We start from the raw sequence: 23,478 nt of genomic DNA, 5'->3' as shown, positions 1-23,478 counted from the left end.
TTTCATCGTACTAATTACACTAGCTTGATTTGGGTGTCTGGCGCAGTATTGAGGGCATTGTTGAGGTTTTTGGGACATAATGTGTATCCATATACAAGGAAACATCCTTGGGCGGCTCTGTTACATCCCCTAACAGACGAAGAAACCGCTTTTAGGTATTTAAGACTTTCTGATCTTGGTATTAGACAATCTAGTCAATTACAGACTTAAACTGACACCCGAAAAAAAATCATAAACTTCCTCCTTTCAATCCACAAAAAAACTCGGATTTGATAAATTGAGCGAAAAAAAGAAGGAAGCAAAAAAAAACTTTTGCTATGCACTTTACCTCCTTCTTTTTATTATTCACGTTACCGCTGTGAAAATTTTTTTCGTGTCGATTCTCTTTTCTACCGGTGAGAGAAATTCCACTGCTACTTAAATATGTAAAGTGCTACTTCTTGAATATTTATGCTTGCAGTTCTTCTTTCTTATTTTTTCTCATATCTTTTTCATGTTCTATGAAAGCAATATGATTCTATGTTGAGATGTATTTTTTGTGATGCAGCTTATTTTTTTTACATGGATGCAAGGTTTTGTTGTGATGGGGATGCTGCTGTTCTTGGTTTGTCGGGGTTTACTGAATGTTGGGAATCGTTACATTTGGATTTTAAAAGTTGAACCAACTTTATGATATAAATTGAATAGGGGCGATTGAGGCTTGATATTTCGAAATATTCCAGTACATAGATCAGCATTAGGTCAGTTCAAAGCTGACTTTGGCTTGCAATCTGTAACGAATCGGCACCAATATCACATTTTTGTCCATTTTTGCGAAATGAGCCGTCAAAACGAACATTTTATGTTCCTGACTTCAAATCCCTCCCGAGCGGCACGTTGTGTTGGCGCCCAAGCAAACGCTAGGCTACATTGCTGTATTAATGGAAAGATGCAAAGTTGAACTTACAGCACATATTCAACTGATTTTGAGCCGTTTTTACGACAAAAAAAGCAATTTACCGGATTGTGCAGCACTTGATTTGCATTAATGATTTAAAAATGAACACCTGACTCAAAATTCATCCATTCCAGTAACATCTTTAAGCAAATTAAAGTCAATGGTCAAGATGCGTCACATTCATCCTCACTTTAAAAACTCCAACCCCTTTTTTCTTCTACATATATCCATTTCTCATAGCACTTGACAAAGTTTTGTTTTTAAACAGGTTGTAGAAAAGAGGTCAGTTTAAGAAGCACTTTTTAATGTCGCAAAGTTTTGTTCCTTCTTATTCTTTTGTGACGGGAAAAGAAAGTTTCACGGTTTTATGAATTCACAAGAAAAATTCATGAAAAAAAGGTAAATTTTTATCTCATTTTCAAGTTTTGTTTGGAAGTAGTTTTAAGCTTCTCGCTGTCCACAACTTAAATCCTTAAGTGACATTTTAAGTGCATTAATTAAAAACTTTTGTGTTTTTTGTTTTATCTGGATATGCCACAACCATAATTGCATAGTTAAATTTCAAAGAAGAATGAATAATGTTAATGGGACATAATGAGGTTATGGTAATGAGCTAATATGATTGTAATGTAATTTTACTAATAATGCCTATAGTCTATACAATTCTATTACAAATTTCCATACAAACAATCACAAATGCATTCCCTCCACATGACGTAAGCTGATCATTATCTTTCATGGAAAATTTCAATTTTCATTTTAATTTAAATTTGGCTATCAAATAAGTCTTTATTGATTCCATTTTGACACTAATGGAAAAATAAACTTTTTTTCCTGCTGGATGTACAACATTATTTTATCTTCATCAATTCAATGCAGATTAATTGATGTGTCAGAAAACTGAAAATCAATTTTATATGCTTCACTTTCTAAATGAATATTCGCTGACTTGATTGACATGTGCGATAGTACCAAAAGTGCAGCGGATTTTACATATAAAAAAATATTAAAGTTTGGATGACTTGCCATGTAAAATTAAGTAAATGGATGTTTTAGTCAGAGCAGCATATGCAGAAAGCCTCGTTACTAATCCTGGAAATTAAAGAGTTTTTCATTAAGGTGCTATGGACTGACTATCTTGTTTTTCCAGCTTATCTAGCTCACATGAACATCGGACTGACTTCTCGGATACGGCACACAAGGGACGATATGGTAAGGTAAGGTACTGAACGGTAGGGTTCGTTATAGATGCACCTCTGGTATGATACAATATTACACCTGGAATAGCAAACCATACCGTACCAATGCTACACCAGTATTGTACCTGAACCAAACCGTGCCTTACCATACCCTAATAAGACCAGAGAAATTGTCCCCTGAAGCCCAAGGAATATTTTGCATCCATATTGTCCATATGTACCACTATCAAGTCACTTAAGAACTAAAACTCCCAAAAATCACTCAAAAACATCCTAAAAATCCCCAAAACCTTCCAGTCATCATACCAGCCGACAGCCAAGAGACCAATTCCCACCTCACAAATTATTAGTTCCATAAAAGTTGTTAAAAATAAATCAATAAATTTGTTTTGTGTGTGCATTTTTCAACAGAATTATTTTATTTATTTTTTCCACTTGTTTTCTCGAGCACAGCTAATGGAAAGCCAATAAATCTTTGACAACTCTCCGAACATAGAAAAAGTTGGATTCTCTCAGGACAAGTCATGGATACAAGAAACTACTAAAACTAATTAAAATTGATTTATTTTTTAGTGTTAATGCTGACAATCGGTCAATAACTTTATGTTAAAGTTTACATACGATAACATAGCAAGTGTTTGGTATTCTCGGTGGACATTCCACTCGTTGTAGACTACATGACAATGTGACGTGACATATTTTGAAAAAAGTTTTAGTTAGGGATTGTTTGGATGTTCTGTAATGCAGAAACATGCTGAAATTTAGTAGACTGTAGACAGAATTCAATGAAATGCAGCTTCAGGACAGAGTCAGGTCGGCATTCCTCCTTACAATCCCTAAACAGTCGATCACATGGGAAAGGAAGAACAAGAAGTCGTAAACTTTTCCTGACACACAAAACAAGCAAAAGAAGAACCTTAATTGGAAACTAATTACGAATCTTTTAGCTTCATACCTTATTTGCGGTCACAACAAGCTTGAATAAATAATGATTTGGAATTTATTTTTGTTCAAATAGAGATTCTTCTTCCATTTAAGCTTGGCATAGCTTCACGGAATTTGTTTGTATTTGAAAAGCTCTCTAGAATTTATTGGCTAGCCGAACATTTTTGTACGATTTATTTGTGGAATGTTGGAGTTGGAGAATATTTTAGTGAAAGCACTCTCTGCTCAATATTTTAGAGAGAATCTGTTGAGCTTGATGTTATTTGAGATATTTACTTTTGTGTATGATATAAATTTTGGAATAGCTAGTTAATTATTATGGAATGCTTGAAAATTGATAGGAAAATTCGAGAAAATTTGGGATTTGATGGAAAATATGAGTTTATGGGTGGCTAATTAGGCTGCTACTCAGACGTATCGTCGTTTATGGTAGAGCTAATCATTAGATCTGTGTTGTCTAAACGTGTCCAAGCTGTGTGCTGCGAAACATTATTATTAAAATGAATATCGTTTGCGGTTTAAGTCTTGAGTTACAATCAAGATGTGCCACGTGACATTCAAGTTGAGACAGCACTGCATTAGATTGTTCGGTTACATTTTCATTAAACACACTAACACAACTCAGATACCAATTATTTCCCTGCTGTAGATTAATAGTTGGTCAACATTTCAGGCATCTAATCCTATTTCGCGATTCCCATTCGATGTCGATCTCTCAATTATTGAATTTAATAAGCCTGACCACAATGAAATTTAGCAGATCAATCATAAAGAGTATAATTAGAAATAAGCAGCATCTGCTTAGCTTCATATTCAATATTCCAACACATGCAGTAAAAGCTCGTCCGCGAATCACAGCATTCCATTTACCAAAAAATCAGCATCGACACCCAAAAGTCATTGACATTTTAATCAACAGAAGCAAAAATTAATTTAAAATTTATCTCATTTCCATGTCCAAAGCCTAGTAATTCATCATCCAAAAAGTCCATCTGTCTGATTTTCATTTACAGAAAGCTTTTTGACAGGGAATATTAAGTTATTCATGCGTCATCAAAAAGAACTTTCAATGGATTCATTTGAATTCGCGTATGCAAATGGTGTTGATGCATCAAATTAGAGTTTCATTAAAAGCCACACACGCGAAAATGGACGTAGACGAGTTAAAAGTGAGAATATCTGCATAAATGCACGCTTTGCGAAAAAAAAAGTTGTGGATGAAAAAAAAAATCAATAAAATATTTGTCATCTGTTGAACACAGTGAGTCACACTGCGACACATGCACTGCATAGTTCTGTCAGTTATTAACTGAGCTTTTTCTCTATAGAACCGCAGTGGTTCGGTTAAATTGATAGCGGAACAGATTCCTAGAATTCCATTAAATGCTTTTTTGTTCTGTTTTGAGGAAATACCGCAAGCTTCTCTCACGGATGCGATAAAAAATGCTGAATTTCCATTGTTTAAATTCCATTCCGAACGTAATTGAATGTGGAAATATAAAAAAAAGTTTGTTCTTCTTCTTTTTTATGACCATTAAGTTCTTTAAATTTAAATAAACAGAAGGAAAAAGTTCCAACTTTTTTTTTTATTTTATTGACTGAGCTTTTCAACTGAAGTTCATTCACAAATAGCTTCGTAGTGCTTGTAGGATGGAGAATTAAAAATAAATATTCAAGTTAAAGTTAAAGGAAAAAGTTTAGAATAAATAGAAAATAAAAATGTGCTATTAAATTGGAATCGGCCTTTTTTGGGTCTCTTAAATTGTTCCTTTTTATGGCAAGGTGTGATAATGAAAATATTTAGAGTGGAAACTGAATAGATTGTTTGTGACTTTTTTGAATCATTTGGGCAAGTTTGGGTTTGTTTGTTTAAAAAACGAGTCAATGAAGTGCAATTATCCGAGTGACACAAACTAGGAGGATTAATTCGTATAGTCTCTATACTTACTTTATTTTACTTCCTTTGCTGGAACACACGGGATCCATTTCCGAGTTTAGAGAACGTCTGCAGACAGCTCTATCTTTCGATAACTTCTGGCAGTTTAGAATATTGAGAACTCTAGCATCCTTATCCAGGAATTTAACGGTATGACCTTCATACTGATTTCAAATGAACCCCGAATGGAGCCTTATGTGCCCCGGGTTAGACTACTTACTATGGTATCGTCATAATTTTCTGGTTCTTCCCACACCACGAAGAGTATAACTTATAAATAGAACCAAGCGAAATCCTCTAAGCAACAGCTTCTATAAAGAAGTCATATTTTAGTCACAATCAGAGCATTCCTGAATCACGATCAAAATCGACACAGAAGACACACAATCTCTCATTTGAATAAGACAGACATCCATTTTTCGTACTGTAAAGATGAAATTATCAAACAAATCATGATTCTAACGACTCCAATCATCCCTTATTACTCACTTCCGCTTTAAAATTCATTCCTTCACAATAGAAAGTATCATTTCCTTCCTTAATACGCTTATATCAATAGGTCAATGAAATAAAGACGACCTAAAAATCCGTGTTCACCCCATCCACTCAACTTCCATTGAAATATTATATAAAAACGTCTTTATTGACTGTGAGATCATCGATAAGAGCAATAAAAGATGAAAAAGACACTCAAAATGCTTAAAGGGAGGAAGAGGGAAAAAAAAGTTTATCTGGCATCGCATTTCATCTCGTCGGAAAATATTGTGAAATTGCGTCTATTCTTTTTTATGTCATCTTTAATAAAATTTATCGTCTACATCTTTATGTTTATGAATTATTAAAGCTGAGGTGAAAAAGCTCATTTAGCACTCAGACAATGAGAAACTTTCCACCGATGTCCTAAACAAACGGAAGCAAAGGTTAGATAAAAAAAAATTGTTCATTCTCAAGAATTTCAATTAATTTAAAATAAATCCTTAAGGTATGTTCATTTTGTAGAAATGACAAAGAAAATATTGTTTGAGGTATTTTAGACATAATTGAAAACTTTAATTTATTTAGGTATTGTCGGTAAATAGAAGAATTTTCAACTACAGATTGTCCTCAGGTCATTGGTTTGAATTAAAAGGATGAGATATTTGAAATCATTTGATGATGAAGTTCAAAATTTGATGAATTTTAAACGGCTTTTTCAAGTTTAAATTTGCAACTTTTTTAGGTTCAAAAAACACGTTTTTTTATTCCAAAATAAATCAGTGTTAGAAAAAGTCAAATTTTACTATTTTAGCAAGTGATACAGGCCTCAGTTACTAAGGAATCAATAGGAAAACTATCAAAAATCAAGCGCAATATGGAGAAAAGTCAAAAAATTGTGTTTTAGCTCAATTTAAGCACATTTGAAGAAAAATTATTTTAAAAATTGCAAGATAACAAGAAATTCATCCAAATTACTAACTAAATTGACATTTATATCAATCATATAAACACGGAAGCAGCAACAAAAACAAAGGAAACCATTTATCAACAAAGACTTCCAAGAAGCGTTTCAAAAATTGTTTACAATTTCCCAAACAACTTCAACTGTCATAAAATCTACACATAAACAATAGATGCAGCGATTTAAAGCAATATTTGCTTCCCTTTTCAGTTCTACAATCACTTATTTTACATCATCCTAAGCAAAAAAAAAGTAAAGTAGATGTATCAATCAATAAAAACATCAACATCTTTATACACACATCCCATTCATCTTTATCCACTAAATTTTACGATATATAGCTTCATAAATACGGTTATGGCTGATGATTTTGCTCTTTGGGGACGATCTCAATTTTTTGCCTGTTCTTCTTTTTATTCTCATTCATACGGTAAAGAAGAAAAGCCAGAGATGGGGCAAATAAGCCGTAAATCTAAAGGCCAGTTATTCAATAAAATGAAATCCCAAAAGGTTGTTTCAGCATAAATCAAAAAAATTGCTTTGTAAAGCACTTCATGCATGTCCACATTTTCATCTTGTTGACTTTTTTTCTCGTCATGATTGTTTTCCATCCAAAAGCTCGGTGCTCATAAGCTCTTTTTCGATTAAATTATCGTTCATCGAACAATTTACTTTTCCTCTTTACTTTTAAATAAAAATTTCATGATAAGATTGAGCAATTTTGTTCCTTCAAATGCTGTTTCTCTTTATCAAGAATTTAGCTGGATTTTCAGGTCTGTGCTGTTTTGGAGGCTCTTTAAATTGCTGCAGAAAGGCGGATTTCAGCAAATCTAACTTTCCTGTCATAAAATGGCTTGAAAACGGCTGTCATGGTGCCATCAGAACACATCAACGGATATCTTCAGTTAAATAGAGTTAGAAGTGCTTTAAACTCCCAATTGGATATGACTTTCATGACCTCACTCAAGTTAACTCATAGACAAGGTTCAATTCTCAATTTGCGTCTAATGAAACACATCCAGCAACTCATCTGCCGTAAATTCTAACCTAAATTCGCCATAATACAAACATGCGCTTATGTCCCCTCATTTCATATCCATACCATCATCACATCGCAACTTCCATTTCATGTCGAAGCAAAATTACATTACTTATGAATGTAACGACGATGAGAATTCCATTTATTACAAATCGAAAAAGTTTCTTCCTTCTAAGAAGAAAGTTTCAAGTAATTTTTATTATTATTGATGAGAATTAAACTATAGAGAGAGCTTGTATCATCACCATCATACAAGTTAGATAGTATATTGATCTGGTCAATAGTTTTGCTTGACTATGGTTCACTGAAAGATGATTTTGCTGTAATATGAAGTGATACATTTTTTGTATTTATCTAGTTATGACTTTATAGACTCACCCGAGCAACACGAAATCGGAGAAGGAAGCAAAATAGAATCTGACTTCCTACGTAGTCGAGGCACAGAGTTTGGACAACACTGGCAAACATATGCGTGTACGGTGTAGTGATTTAGTGTTTCTGAGAAATACTGCAATATTCTGTCGTAGAGCATAGATTCAGATTAGTCTTGATCGTTGACCTACCATGGTTCACTAGTCGATTTTAATAACACTGGATTCTCATGATTAATTCAGTAGATACTTAATAATCCAATGAATTAACATCACTTTCACTTACAGACATGCTCACGTTCCATCTTCATGACTTATAATCAAACTTATTTGATTAACTGCTAAGCCTTCATCTATAGATAGAAATTTTTAAGAATAATTGATCAGATAAGGGCAAACTTTTCCCATATGTCAATGATACAAGGTATTAACTCTGTTATCTTTGGATCAGTCAGCATCTCATTTTCATCCTAACCAAATTCTCAATACTGTCCAGCATCAAACTCATTCAATTTAAAACAAGATACTTTAAGCATCCATTTTTAATGTCCTATTGACATTTCGGACTAGGAAAACATTCTTCAATCCTGCACATATTTGTTTATGCTTAAAAGAATCACAAAACATGTTGAAAACCCAAACAAAAAAAAAGAAAAAAAGCACAAAACTTTTCTCTTCTATTCCTAACATTTATCACATCATTCTAAAAAGTCAATTAAATTAAAATTTGCTAAAAACAAAATACGAGAATGTGAAAAAAGTTTTATGCTACCCGATAGAGACATGGTCATTATAATTGCAAATTATTTTTTGTGTAGTTTTCTGACAAACTCCATTTTTATGTTATGATGCCCTGTAAGGCACTAAAAGACAAATGTGAAACATTAGGAAACAGAAAAACATTTTTTTTTTTTGGATAGTCTTTGCATAAATTAGGAGATGTTGGGTAAATGTTGAGCTATGTTTTGTGATACTTTTGAATAAGACGAATTAGCACACAAAAATGTTTGACTTGCTTTGGTAGTTTTTAAATAATTTATTTTGTGGATTGTTATTTTCGATGCAGAAATGCATGTCACATGCCCAAAATGGAACCATGAAGTTGTGATTCTCAAACTTTTACTACTGTGACACAGTTTGTCATCTTACTTTATGACTGTCGCGGACTAGCTTTACAAGGAGATGGTTGATGCTATGGTACACTCAATAGAACTGAGTATAATTTTGACTAACTTAAAAAGATGGAAGAACTGAAAATAATTCAAAATTATTTTAACGGTCGAAAAAAATTCAAATCTCAAAAACATTGTATCAAAACATTGCAGTGGGTACGAAACATTCGTAAAACATTGAAATCACTTGTTGCATGAAATTTAAATTCAACGGCTGCAAAATGAATGCAAATTAGAGTCCATTGACTCTAGAGATGAAATCAAGCCAAATTGTCTGCTGTAAAAGATTTATGGCGCTTATAAATAAATAAGAATTTCATCGATTTTGTCTAAAATTAAAACAACAAATCATTCTTTTATTCTCCAAATATTTTTCAAATATTTCTGAGTACATAGTGTAAAAATGTTAGGCTTCATTTGCATTTAAGAGTGTCAGACAGGACAAAAAGTGCTTTAGTTAACAAATTACACAGGGCAAATGAGAAAAAATGCATTAAATTGATAAACTTCCATGCTTAAATTAGGAAGCATCGCTAATTGAGCAACTCCCATATCTCAAAGAAAACATGAAATGATTCCTCGATTTATGGCAACAAAACTACAAATACTTATTGCTAACCAAGATCCACTCTTATTGTGTGGACATTTCTAAGCTACAAATCATATCAATCTAAAGTAAAAAGCCAATAATAATTATGTAACAGAAATTGTTTCATGTTTAATAGATTAAAAAGTACATGGCAGGGTTCACATACATAAATCAGGAGTAATGTCAAAAATTTCGAAAAATAAAAGTTAACAAAGAGGTATAAGAATCAGGAGGAAAAAAAATACGGTTTAAATGTCTTGTTGAAATATAATTTGAATGTGTGTGTATGCTTCATTCTTCAGCATCGATATTCATCATATTTAGAATGCTAATCCAGCATCACGGTATGTTGTGAAGATTTTCTCAATTGAATTAATATAAGCTGCTGTTCTCAAGTCAAGACCAAGGTTGAAGCGTGCAGCGGTTCTCATGATGTTGCGGGCTATAAAGAAAGAATTATTAATATTGCGGTTTTGTGGTTTTTTGCTCACTTAAAATGAATAGGAAGTAATGACTCTCTAACAAAGTATTACAAAAAGATCAGAACTAGCCACAATCTAATATAAATTTAATGATTCACCACAGGAATCAAATTTTATGATTATTTTTCGGTCATTTAATCATGACTAATGACTCTAGATTACGGCTTATTCAATCAAATGTCTCTAACCGCAATCAGTTTGCGGTCCTTATCTATTGAAAACTTATAATCCAAAAATAGAATTGACCCACGTAGAAAATGCATGATTACTTCCATTCATCAAATATATTTTGCATAGAAACAAGCATACCTGAACGTTCCATTGTGTAATCAAGTCCAGAATGTACAATATCTTTTTCTGATGCACCAGAAATTCTCTTTTGGAAGGCTTCTGATGGTGTTACTGGAATTCTTCCACCAACGCGTCCGAAACGTCTTTCTAATGATTCTTGTACACTTTCTGTAGGGATATAGAAAATATTACATTAGCAAATCAATTTATACTCATGCTGCAAACATCTAACTAATTCTGTGAACTTTTTAAGGTGTGATCAACGTTAAGGGTTGAAAGAATATTAATAAAGGAGAGATTAATAAAGGAATTTGTACTTAAAAAGATTAAATAACAAAACTTTCAATTCATAATGAAATTAAGTCAATTTGATCATTCAAACTTGCAAAAAAAGGTTTCTAATATCTAGTTGTCAGTCATTATTTATGGCTAGATAAGGTTGAAATCTCATTTTTAAATCCTTAATCGGATTGATGTTTGTTTGAGTTTGGCGCTTTAAAGCTGTATCTGTAAGCTGTGTGACATATTGATGAGACATGTTTCATGACAAATGTATGTCACACACAACATTTTATCTGTGACAGCACATAAGACACAATCTAAATCACGATACATGTTTCGAAACATTGAACATGTTGTATTCATGTCATATTCAAGTTTTTGACACAATTTATGTTGCAACACACATTTATGACTAATTGTTAGACCAGATTTCATTAAAAAGTTAGTAATTTTGATAAATTTTCCCTAGATTTCCATAATTTCATCCCAATACCAACTGACAGAGAACATATAGACAACAGTAACAATGATTTCAACCTTAACACTTCCGTTTGCTCTTAGCAATTAAATTTGCAAATCCACCAAGAGCAAACTAGCACATAAATCAAGTCTGATTTTCAAGGATCAGGTTCTTTTCAGAAATAATGATGCACAAAATTAGCAAATTTAAACATTGAAACAGATACGTTACTGTCTTGTAGCGCCTTATCAAGAGATTCTTCAATTGAAGCTATATACAATTTAGTTTGCAGTATATATTTTTATATTTGTGCGTAAACCAATTTTCATACATATTTTTTTTTTTGTCAAAAATGGAAGGGAAAAAGAAAAATAAAAACCATTAAAAATATTCTCTGTCAAAAAAAATTCATCTGCGTTGTTTTTGTTTTCGTTTTTGGCAAAATAAGTAAAGCAAAGAATTTTAAACTTAGCGATAGCATATTGAAATATGAAATAAAAATAATAATAAGAGATAAGTGCGATTCCATACTAAACCAAAAAGAAATATTAAGCGTGTATAAAAATAAATTAAAATCAGAAATAAATGTGTTACTCACCTAAAAGGTGATAATTTGATTCACGTTCATATTTGAATGTAAGACGTCCATATGAGACATGATTAAGGTTCTTGAGCCATTCGAAGAAGGAGACTGTTACACCACCAGCGTTAATGTATAAATCGGGAATGACGAGAATGTTACGATCAATGAGGATCTTTTCAGCGGCGGGTGTTGTTGGTCCGTTGGCAGCTTCGGCAATAATCTTTGCCTTAATTTTACCAGCATTTTCGCTTGTAATGACTTTTTCAACTGCAGCTGGGACAAAGATATCACATTCTTCAAACATCAAATTTTCTCCTTCGTATGGCTGAAAAAATAAGAATCAATTAGCAACTAATCTATGACATAAAAATCTTGTGACTTACCTGAGCTCCTGGGAATCCAACAATTGTTCCATTTTCATTACGGTAATCTTCCAATGCCTTTGGGTCAATACCTTGTGGGTTGTAGATTGCGCCATCATATTCAATAACACCAATACAAGCTGCACCAGCTCTTGTCAAATAACGACATGTGTGAAGACCGACATTACCGAAACCTTGAACGATGAATGTCTTTCCACCCCATCCTGGAGTTGTTCCAATTTGGCTCATGTAAGCTGCTTCGTTGATGAAGTTTTCAATACCGTGGAAAACACCACGTCCAGTAGCTGAAACACGTCCGTGAATACCACCTGTTGTGAAAAATAAATTGAAGTAGTATTATAGAAAATTACGAAACATTTTTTGCGATTATTTGCTTGTTGATAAAGCGCAATTCCCCTCCTGCAGTCTATATCCCATTTATTGTGTTTTTCAAATAACAAAATTCAATAATAACCACATATGCATATCATAAATGCAAGTTCATAAGAAAGTCAAGGACTTAATTAAAGAATTACTAATTAAGTTTCGTGTGAGGTCTCATAAAACATCTAAATTGATAAAGAAGCACTCCAAACCCAATGACATCTAATAAAACTTTATCTTCTCGTTGAAGTTACACAAACTTAATGTCCCAAATAGAAATTTAATGAAGGAAATAACAATTTACCTTGGTTGATTGGTTTGCCAGTAACACAGGCATGTGCATTGATATCTTGATATCCAACAGTCTTAGCGTATGTATCAGCGATCCAGCTCATTTCACGTTCGCCAGTTCCCATATCTGGAGCTGGGACATCCTTTAAACAGAAAAAGCAAAGAATGTCATAAAAAAAGTCCAAAAAATTATGAAAGCTTAAGAACTTACAATGCCTGGTGCCAAGAATCCCTTCTTTGCCAATTCAAGGGCAAAACGACGTGTAATTTTCTCCAATTCATGTTCTGAATATTCTTTTGGATTAATCTTAATACCAGCCTTAGCACCACCGAATGGAACATCAACACAAGCGCACTGTGAAATTTTTTAATAAAAAATGTTAGATAAGTTTTGATTCATTTGATTCTAAATGACTTATGTGTGTCACCTTGAATGTCATCAATGCTGACAATGCTTTCACCTCATCACGGCAAACGTCCATTGAGAAGCGAATACCTAAAAAGTGATAAGAAGACGAACAAACAAACAAAAAAATATTCATTAGTATTTTGGCAACAGTGTGCTATATTTTTGAGGAAAATAAACTCAAAATTTTAGCTTCGTTTACGTAAATGCACATAAATTAAAATGTAGGAAAAATATCAGAATATTAAGCATATTCTGCAGAAGATGCCGTAAAAAATTATACATAGGAAGAATTTTTGATACGTTAAATATCAAAAGAATATAAGCATTATCGTCTGAGTTCTCATCGCACAGTTATCATAAAGACAACACATCAAACTATAAATTTAACCCGAAAAGTAAGGAAGGAGGAAAGCAAACAACTCAAAAAGACCTTGAACCTCTTACAATTAAGACATACAGCACAAAAAAAATGTTTAAATTTAGAACAACCGCAATAGTGTTAATGTGAATGTTATAGACATCGAGGAAAATTCAGTCGATAAATGCTCAAAAATGATCATATGATCGAAATAAAATGACGTCACAAACTTTTTCTGACACACCTTCATCATGTTTATATTTCTATTTTCGTTATCGAGCCTCTCGAGCTTATATGTAGAGGAGATTAGACAGTCTTTTTTTATACTCTTTCTGTCTTTTAGACAGTATAAACGTAAAAATTTAATTATGATGTTTACTTCTTCCAGTTTATTTTTTGACAAATTTACATGCGAAGATCACTGATTATACTAAGCATATGTGAGCACTAAGACACTTCTCTTATCACTAAGTCAAGTGTAAATAAGAATCACACGAAATAGGGGCCAATGAATAGTTCTTTTTATGAGGTACACAGATGCCGAGCAATAAAATATATTTTTTTGTATTAAATTTTGTTTTTTTGCTCAATATTTTTTGTGTTAAAGACGGAAAATACGTTTTCGTCGTAAATTGTGTATTTTTGAGGATTATTTATAATCAACACATTTGAAGGCCGTTTAGAAAATAAAGCACATCAAAAACAGAATTGAAAATATTTTGAGAACTTCTGATCTACAGGGCATTCATTTATAAACACTGAAACTAAGTGCGTCCACATTCAATTACAATTTCATTAACCGAGTTTCCTTAAAACTGATAGGAACAACATTCGATTTTTTACGACATAGTTTTCGACATAGCCAAATTACACAGATGTCACATTGTATTTATCTTAACAATGATTCAGCACAATAATCACTTATGGATAAAGTTATCAACGAAATTGATAAGAATGTATTTTTGATTAATTAATCAATTGGATTTGATTTTATCAGTAATCTCGAAACTAATTCTTTAAAACGTCGTAATTTTGTTGCAATCTCAATGTCACACGGTTGCATAAAAGGATTACAGGCTATATTGCATCGCAAAATTCATTTACGAAATGTCACAGATAAAATGAGTCGCAACATTGTGTTGTTGTGTGACACAAAAACTCTCGTTACATGTCAGTTTATTGACCAAATTATGAATTGATAAACATCAATTAGCAACCATATGACAATGACGTAAATAAGTACTTCTAAGGTGATCAACTTTAAAAATTTGAGCCTTCGTGCGTCAATTTGTTTGGAAAATTAGCATCGTCTATACTCAAGTAAATTTTAAACTCAATAAATGCAAGTTTAAGGCTTTTTTTGAAGTCAAAAAGTCCTATCCGGTCATTAACAGTTATTTTTTTGAATATTTTCAAGGTTGCAAATCAGAATATCATCAAAAAAAAAAAACACCGGCCACAGTCCCACAGAAGATGTAATCATAAAAATATATTTTTGTTTATGATCTTTCAGCCAATAGTAACTAAGCCACATGATCATTAAAATCGCATGCGTTGAAGATGAAGATCGTAAGAGAAACCAGTCGTTATCAAATAACACAGTGGAATTTGAGCATGTATGTATGCTGGACGAAAATTAAGCAAAAAGAGAGAATTTAAAAAAATTATTTCATTTCTTCTTTGAATGCAGTTAAGAAGACAAATGACTAATTTTTAGAAATGTCTATGCAAACGGTTTAAAAAGCCAACTCGAAAGTCGTTTGCCCACTTAAATGTCTGTTGACACGTGATTGTCACGCGATAGCTTAAAAACAGTTTTCTGTGCTAATGTTTGCATAGTTTTTTCGTTCGAGGAACTTTCTGTGTGTTTTTGTACTGAATTTAATAATAAAATTGGAGCAAATTTGCAGAAACTTTTTATGTCGATTAAACAGAAGCCTTTACCTGCTTAACAATTTGTCTGGCAGGTATGAAATAAAGTTTATCTGTAATTTTCCTTCATCAATTCGTGATTAGATTTTTACGCCTTTATTGTAACTTCCTAATCCTCTAATCTCTCGAGATAATTCGTATCGTTTTCCTTATTACATCTACAAATGTATGGCTTCTTCTCAATGTTATTGGATACATTTCAATCATATGAACAACTTGCAATCAGTTAGGGCTTCTAAAATTGTTCATTTTCATGTACTTGGCCCTCAAAAAGTCACATCAAATGTATAATCACATTGTAACTGTCACACTCTTCCGTCACTCATGACAAGAATCACTTCTAGTGTACAATAAACCCAACAATAGAATGAATATGCAATCAATTGGAAAATTACATTGACGATACTTATTGCAGTCAAGTATTATCGGAATGGATAACTAAATAAAGTCGTGCCTACAAAATTAATGAAAACAATTTTTACGACATTATCAGCTAAAATTATTCTAATCAAATAAATCTGAGTGATATAAGGCAATAAAATTGCCTTTTTCAAGTGTCGAATGACGATAATCTCACAAGAGGTGTAAACTAATTTTATTTTTAATTTAGAGCACATTTATTTATTTTTTAAAAATGCTTGTACGTCTCATGGACGAAATAATTTTCGTCTGGAGTTGATATGATGCACAAATATTTGTGATAACAATTGTGGAAGTCAACAAATATCAATTGTTACCAAGTGACATAAACATGTCTATTTAACTATTCCATAAATACCATAAACGTGCTAATTGATACTTGAGTGATTTGGCATTAAATGATTTATAGTAAGCAATAGTATTTGATAAATATCGAGTGATTACTTAATCATAATTATTACACACAAAAAATCATTCTTATGTATATTGTCGCGTTATCACCAAATTCGACACATGAATCGAGTTAACAATAATTTTTTTTTTCGGAATGATAACAAATATTATTGTAGTTTTTACACATTTTTCATTCTGCAGGCACTCGAAATATCAATTTCAATGTCAATTTCAAAATATATATGTGGATTATATAATTAGCGACATAATCACTTCCATGTTTTTTTCTATATTTTCATAAAAAGGCAAAAAAAATTAGATGAGCCTGAACCGACATAACGAAAATCGATAATGTAAACATTACTGGGAGTAATTCTATCCTCTCTTCTCATTTTTGAGTGTTCATTTTTATTTTTAAATGCACATGCTCCATCCACCAGACAAATAGAGCTATTTGCAAAGTTTTTTGATGTGCAAATATTTTTATAATACATTTATAGTTTTCTTATGGCTATAAATAGTTTTCCTATTCACACATAGAACATAACACAGGGAAAACAAAATGATTTTCAGCGTTTCCTTTTCACTTTTCTTTTTGGTTAAAAAGAAAATAATTAGCGGGTCTGATAAAAAGAGCAAAAGCATGTGTTTGAATCAAATTTAGAGCACTTGTTTTAATGGGTCATTGAACGAAAACACTTTGTAATAAGTACACACTTCACATTATTCCTACATTTTCGTTTTTGTGATTATGCAACAGCAAAAAGTTCTTAAAATTTTCTTTAAATTAGCCGAAATACATTGAATGACTGTCTCATGACTTACCTCCTTTTGTTGGTGTACGATGGCTTGAATGTTGTGCACGGTATCCTGTGATGTTTTCATAAACACCATTATCACGACGAAGTGGGAAAGTAATTTCAATAATGTGATCGCATGCCTGCATCAAGCTCAAGATACCACGAACTTTGTTGCGTTTCTCTTCTAATGATGATCGTTCCTTCATATTTTCAACCAATGAGTCCTCAACAACTTGACACCCGCGATGGAAGAAATATTCAACCTGTATCATATGACATGATTAATATTTTTTCGAATGGAACATAGAACAGCAAAAAGAGACATTTATAAATTATTAATTCTTATACATACCATATCGAAGAATAATGGATTAGCGGCAGTTGGAATATGTTGTAAACGTTCTGGAATTTGATGTCCTGTATATCCACGGCATTGTTGTTTCGAACTTAAGGCAACTGGCAGAGCTCTTGTGAGTTCCTTGGTGACCAAGGGAGATTTAGCGATATTTTTCAAGTGATACATTTTTTTTTCTTCAAAAAATTTTTAATCTGATTTTTTTTTCACACAAACTTCAAGTTATCTACAAGAATTTTAAACCTAAATAAAATATCCCGGACAATCTGAGCTGGACGACGCGTCTTTACTATCGTAAAGCTACAGAATAAATGAGAAAATAGTCTGAGAAAAAAAAGTTTTTAATTCTCTTTTTATTTTTCCTTACGTCTTGTTTTTCGAATTTTCGAATTGCTATGATTTATTTATGAAACTTACCTTTTTACTGAAACTTTCAATGAAATACTATTTGAATGTATTAGATCTCAGTCTTATATCGTCAATAAATAACTTATTTAACTAATTTAACATAAAAAACACGGATTTTACAATTATTTCTAGAAATTCCTCACAGAAATTTAAAAATAATCCGCCGCGTAGTCACGACCCTTGATTTTTTAAAAATTCAAATTTTTCGAATAACGGTCATTTCATGTAGGTAAGTTGAAAGAAAGTCAACACGTGGTTCGTGATTTAAGTGTGATTTGCGTCAAATGATTATTATTATGGATTGACAATCTACTTAGCATATTGCATTTTACGACAGCATCTGTTAATTTCTGTAAATGTAAATTGCAAACACAGTTTATTAATTTTTGTACGATTCAATCCTCTACAAGAGGTTTATTCCAGTGATAATAGGTAGGATAAAGTTTCAAAATTAAGTTTATCAATCACATTACATGAAATTCACAATGATGACGATGAAATCTTATAATTATATTATACTTCATTTTCACAAGGTGTTCCAACAATCACTTCCTCTGTCTTTCCAGTCATAATTCTATAATTGACTTCAGGTTCCAAATTCTTATAGATGAACAGTGGCATTCTGTCACTCAAAACATATAAATTTCCTTTGTCATCAACTTTCAAGTCATTTGGGAATACAAGTGTATGACTGTCGGAATCAACAAGACCTTGATTTTCTGGTGTGTATGGTTTTTTGATGTTCCAGCATCCAACTGCATCACGGTTAATTTGTGTGTAGAAGATGACATCGGTCTTGTCATCATAGAATTCAGCTGTTGCTTGTGACTTTGTTCCTCTGTCTCCAAGAAGTGAGTATGCATAATAAGAATCACCTGATGTAGCAAAAGTTTCATTCTTAAGGACTGTATTTGAAACTGAGAATTCTTTAGTTGATGCCAATGCATGGAAGTAAACTGTTCGGTCACTGAAAATGTAATAAACAGGTTTAGTTATTATGTCAGCATAAATGTTATTATAAGAAAGAGTATTGCACTTTGTATTGGCATGTTACAGCTAGTTTAAGGCGATGGATTACAAGTTATAAGGAAGTAAAAGAATGCATTCACACTTACCCATGTTCATTTATTGGTTTGCCTAAAGCCATTCCAAAAACTCCGTCAGTCCATTGGAAATTGACTCCACCAACAGTTAAATCACCTTGAAGTGGATCAAAGTGGAAGAAATTGTGCTTAACACGATATGATCTGTCATTTTTAAAGTCATAAACAATGACAGCATATGAACCGAGATCAGGAAGATAAGCGAATGCATTGCTACAGTCTGAAGCTTGTGTGTCAATGATCTGAAATTAATAGATCAGGTACATAATATTAATAATACAGTTAAATGCGGAAATGTGGTTCACTACAAAGTATGTCTAATAAAAGTGATGCTGTAGGAGTTCCATACAACTTCAGACCATCGTACCACCTTTTAGACATCATTTGCAAACTACCAACAATAGAGTTACTTACAATATTAGCAATGAATGAGTCTTCTTTGACTTGATCTTCAGGAATAATGAATCGTCTGATTAATTTATCAGTGTTAAGGTCAAAAACAGCAATTGAATTTGGTGCCCATTGTTTCGGTGATCCAAGAATATCAGCTAATCCACTATCCATGACCCACAATCTATCACAATCATCAGCTCTAATACGGAAGGTCGAAATAATTGTCTCATTATTCATCTCAAGTAAGTTGCCAGCCTTCTCAGCTTCTTTTGCATCTGTTCTACCACCGCCATAATTTGCATCTGTAGTTTGCTCAGTCTCTGGAAGTTGATTAGCTTCCCATGATGGATATGGAATCAAAACTGGTGACTTCTCGTCATTTATTTTGAAATAATTCAATGAACTGGCCACGCCACTCTTCCATCTATAGCAGAGTAAATAGAATGATGTTCAAATTATTAAATTAAATAGCATGACAACGGCAATGACGTCATGTTGTTGATTGCTTGGTTCTATAAATATTATTCTGTTAGTGAGCATATGAATGTAAATCAATTTGACCCACATATTGTCAACTTCTATTGTGAATTGCAAAATTCGGAAGAGGAAGTTCATCTATGATCAGCCTTGAAATCGATCAAAAGATAATTACTGGCAAAAATAATAGAAAAGGAAGTTTGACTACCTATAATAAATTTTTTTGGTTTAGTAGGCATAGATTTGGAAAGGTAAATAAAATTTGCAATTGGGGGTTGTCCATAAATGACGTCTATTTTTTTACGAATTTTACTCTGTTAATAGCAATGTTAAACAAGAATCTCTGTTGAATGAAGGAATTGCCATTTACTGACAGACGTCATTTACGGAAGACTCCCCAAAAGATTAATTGCAATTTGATATTTTTCAATTAAACGCTTCTTGCATGTACAAGCGTTTAAATTCATTCACACAATTACAATCGTCGGCAAATCTAGTCGACTGGTTTATTCTCTGTCTCTCTTTAATCAAGGTCTATTGACTTCTACTTCTATGAATGTTTAGAAGTACTTAGGAAATTTATTATGTATAGAGTTCTTCAACCTCATGCAGAATCAATGATATACTGATTCTCAAGCATTTAACTAATTATTTAATTAAAAATGTTTAGAATATTTGATGACTTTTGTATGTAAATTCTGGATGTGATGAAGATGAATGGCGAAATTAAATATCTATTGTGTCTATTTAGTTCCCAAAGTATCAAGTTGCTTCATTAAACTCGCTAAATGAAATTTACATTTTGGATGATCACAAAAGGAATTTGTCATAGTTGATTAAGCAAGCTTAGCTTGGTCTAGACGTTCTCTTGGTACAAATGAGATATTGCATCCAAATGAAGCAACAGAACTGTTAAATTGACAATAATTCTATTTAGACATGGCACCAACCCTCTCTAATCATTGAACGTCATTTAAGAATGACTCCAAAACCAAATTTCGATGCACAAAACAAAACCAATTAATAAGCATATAATAAATGTCAGATTTGTACTTGACCACTTTATGTCAATTCCTTCCCATTCAATAAATCAAAATAATTCATTTCCGAATGTGAGTCGTAAACAAAATGTTCTTACATAATGCCAAAAAATTGATTGATGTGTGCCAAATCACTTCCAGAATAAATTGACTTTGTTATGTACTTAATGTCCTTCAAAGGTGCTTTTACTGTGGCTAATTTTAGTTTTTACTAGAACTTGATTGATTTCTTAATGTAAATTGAAATTGAAATAAACCTGACATCTGGGGTTTTCGGACAGGTTAGTTCTTTGGATGTTAATGATTCTTAGAAGTAATAATATTATGGTAATATTCAGTATCATCGATGTTAAAGCTTTATACGAGTTTTTTAATTATTTAATGGATTTCGAGAAATTGGGGAAAAATTGTTGATCACACAAGATTCCGTTAAGCAGTTAAAACTTATCAATTTCCATAATCTGGGTTTGGAAATTCCTCAAAGATTTACGTCAGGAATACAAACAATTATGAACTTAGCAAGAATGAGTATTTTCTAAAAAGGAATTTCCAAAGCCTACTTGTTTTTCTGCTAAACATTGAGTAATATGTATTCTTATCAGTCCATATTCTATGTATTTCATTGAACTCTATAGAGATATTCCTCAGCTCGACATTGATGCCGACTTTGTGTTCATTATCACCAATTATCATTAAAATCGTAATCCTTTCAGAAGATCGTTCACAAATGAAAGCAAAACTTTAAAAAAGAGCCCGAAACTTTCATATTTTGGTAGACTTCAATTTTACTTCTGGCGCTATTTTGTCTGAGAAATGTGAGAAAACGTTAACGAGCAATAAATTGGTCTATTGCTAATGTCTAGTCACGATTTTGAGCTCACGCTTTAGTTTTTCATGTGCAAGAATGCGATAATTGATTTATGACTCATAAATTCTTCAAATTAAAGTGAGTTCCTAGTTTGGCTAACTGTAATTGTTGAGGTTAATTGGGAATTATTTGGGTATAACGTCCATCACAAAATTGGGTTTTAGAGACAGACTTTCGATTTTGGTACAATTTGATTTACCCGATCATAGCTGGAAGTTCATTGAACGGGAATCAATCGTGACAGCTCTTAGGGCTGCCCTAATAGCTTTATTGTACCACTTGGTCATATTCAAGTCCCAATCACCTTTAGACCCCTTTTAATGTCAATGACTGACAAAATGTACGTACAACCAATTAAGTCTAATCCTAAACAACATGACAAGCTTGCACACATGCTCCTGTCAAGCCATAAATTACCAAATCAAGCAACAACTTTTTTCACAATTTTTGCATCCAATGAATATCAATTTTTATGCATTTAGAGTCACTAAGCTGATTCTTTGCAGTTTTTATTTATTATTCACGTTTCAAAACGCATATAGGTGCATACGAGAGGTGAATTGAGCACAAAAGTGGAACAGATAGATTATCTAATAAATTATAATAAACATTTACCTAGGCACAGTAATAAACATTTTGTCTTTCCATACTTCCAATCCAAGTGGTAAATTGTGACTTTCAACATATCTTCCAGACTTTATAGCTTCTTGTTTAACTTCCTCTGATGGCCATGCAAAATCCAGTTCCATCCACGAATATTTTTCATCTAATTTCTTTGCATTTATTGTCACAAACAGTACAAAAGCTATAAACAAGATCAACTTCATGGTTCACTAATTTTTAGTTCTTTTTTTTCTCCACACTAACTGACCGGCAAGCTGATCACGACTGAGTGTCTCTCTCAATATGTGCAGTGATTTTATAATCGTATAATTACCAATGCTCTCTAGCTGCCAAAGAGACTCACGACTTGACAAACTGGATTTTTTTTTTCTACAAAAACCTCTTCTTTTTCATATATTCAGAGACAAACAACAAAGCCAGCAGTGCCAGCCATATGATGATGAATAGAGAAAAATAGAGAATGAATATAAAAACAAAAACAGATAATCGATGTAAAAAGAACTAGCGGCTCAGTGGCGGCGAAATGTAAAGTCACGAATAGAACTTTTCTGTCAATTAAAAATTAACATTTTTCGTGGAGATGCTGATTGTTTGTGCTGAAAATTTGTTTAGCAAACGTGATGCTGATGAAATGAGAGACTTAGACATAAATGATTAATCTGAAATTTATGCTAATTTGTTTTTGATTCTTTAAATGGTTTAGAGGTCGTTCAATTACTACATTTGGATTATTTTTTGCAACAACTTGTAAGGGTGAATAGACTTAAGATTGAGGAATCAATGTTGTGGACCGAAGGTTGAAGAAATATTGAGAATTGGCTTTGGTATGATAATAATTGATTGAAATTCGCATGGAATTTTTTTCTGCTGTCACTTGTGAAGTATAACATTTCATACAAATTTTAATCGGTTCTTAGCGAACGGGAGTTAACTTAATTTAGCTTCGACAAAAGTAAAGTAAAGTAAAGTAAAAGTGTTGCATTTAAGGAATTACGTTGTTCCTGTCTGTTTGTTAGGAAACTAATGGTTTTTAAAAACTGTCCATTGATGAAGTTCTGAGAAATAAATCATGTAGAAGGAATCTCCGCCAATTTGGTAAATTCCCAATTTTTTCACTTTTGACCCCGATTCCAAGTG

At 32.4% G+C, this 23,478-nt stretch overlaps 2 protein-coding genes across 3 annotated transcripts; both read right to left on the bottom strand.

Annotated features, from left to right (window-relative positions):
• Positions 1–9,360: 9,360 nt before the first annotated feature.
• On the bottom strand, positions 9,361–17,747 carry Gdh (glutamate dehydrogenase, mitochondrial). Of its 2 annotated transcripts, XM_070639369.1 has the most exons (10): positions 17,426–17,747; positions 17,099–17,336; positions 13,190–13,257; positions 12,973–13,116; positions 12,775–12,904; positions 12,108–12,415; positions 11,740–12,049; positions 11,373–11,411; positions 10,418–10,567; positions 9,361–10,068 (listed from the first exon to the last, which is right to left on the bottom strand). In XM_070639369.1, the coding sequence occupies exons 1-10, from the start codon at positions 17,594–17,596 to the stop codon at positions 9,947–9,949; spliced, it is 1,680 nt and encodes a 559-aa protein (XP_070495470.1). In that variant the 5' UTR covers positions 17,597–17,747; the 3' UTR covers positions 9,361–9,946. The 2 variants fall into 2 exon arrangements, with proteins under 2 accessions (XP_070495470.1, XP_070495471.1); XM_070639370.1 differs by lacking the exon at positions 11,373–11,411 and having other exon boundaries at positions 17,426–17,746.
• A 464-nt stretch (positions 17,748–18,211) lies between these two features.
• On the bottom strand, positions 18,212–22,629 carry yellow-c (L-dopachrome tautomerase yellow-c). The gene is made up of 4 exons (XM_070639378.1): positions 22,333–22,629; positions 19,354–19,756; positions 18,952–19,181; positions 18,212–18,803 (listed from the first exon to the last, which is right to left on the bottom strand). The coding sequence occupies exons 1-4, from the start codon at positions 22,542–22,544 to the stop codon at positions 18,350–18,352; spliced, it is 1,299 nt and encodes a 432-aa protein (XP_070495479.1). The 5' UTR covers positions 22,545–22,629; the 3' UTR covers positions 18,212–18,349.
• Between the last annotated feature and the right edge of the window lie 849 nt (positions 22,630–23,478).

This window comes from Chironomus tepperi, unplaced genomic scaffold (assembly GCF_022539635.2).
Source record: "Chironomus tepperi strain 1889 unplaced genomic scaffold, CSIRO-AGI_Ctep_v1 contig_196, whole genome shotgun sequence".
Lineage (NCBI taxonomy): Eukaryota > Metazoa > Arthropoda > Insecta > Diptera > Chironomidae > Chironomus > Chironomus tepperi.
This window is presented reverse-complemented; position numbering and strand designations above follow the sequence as displayed.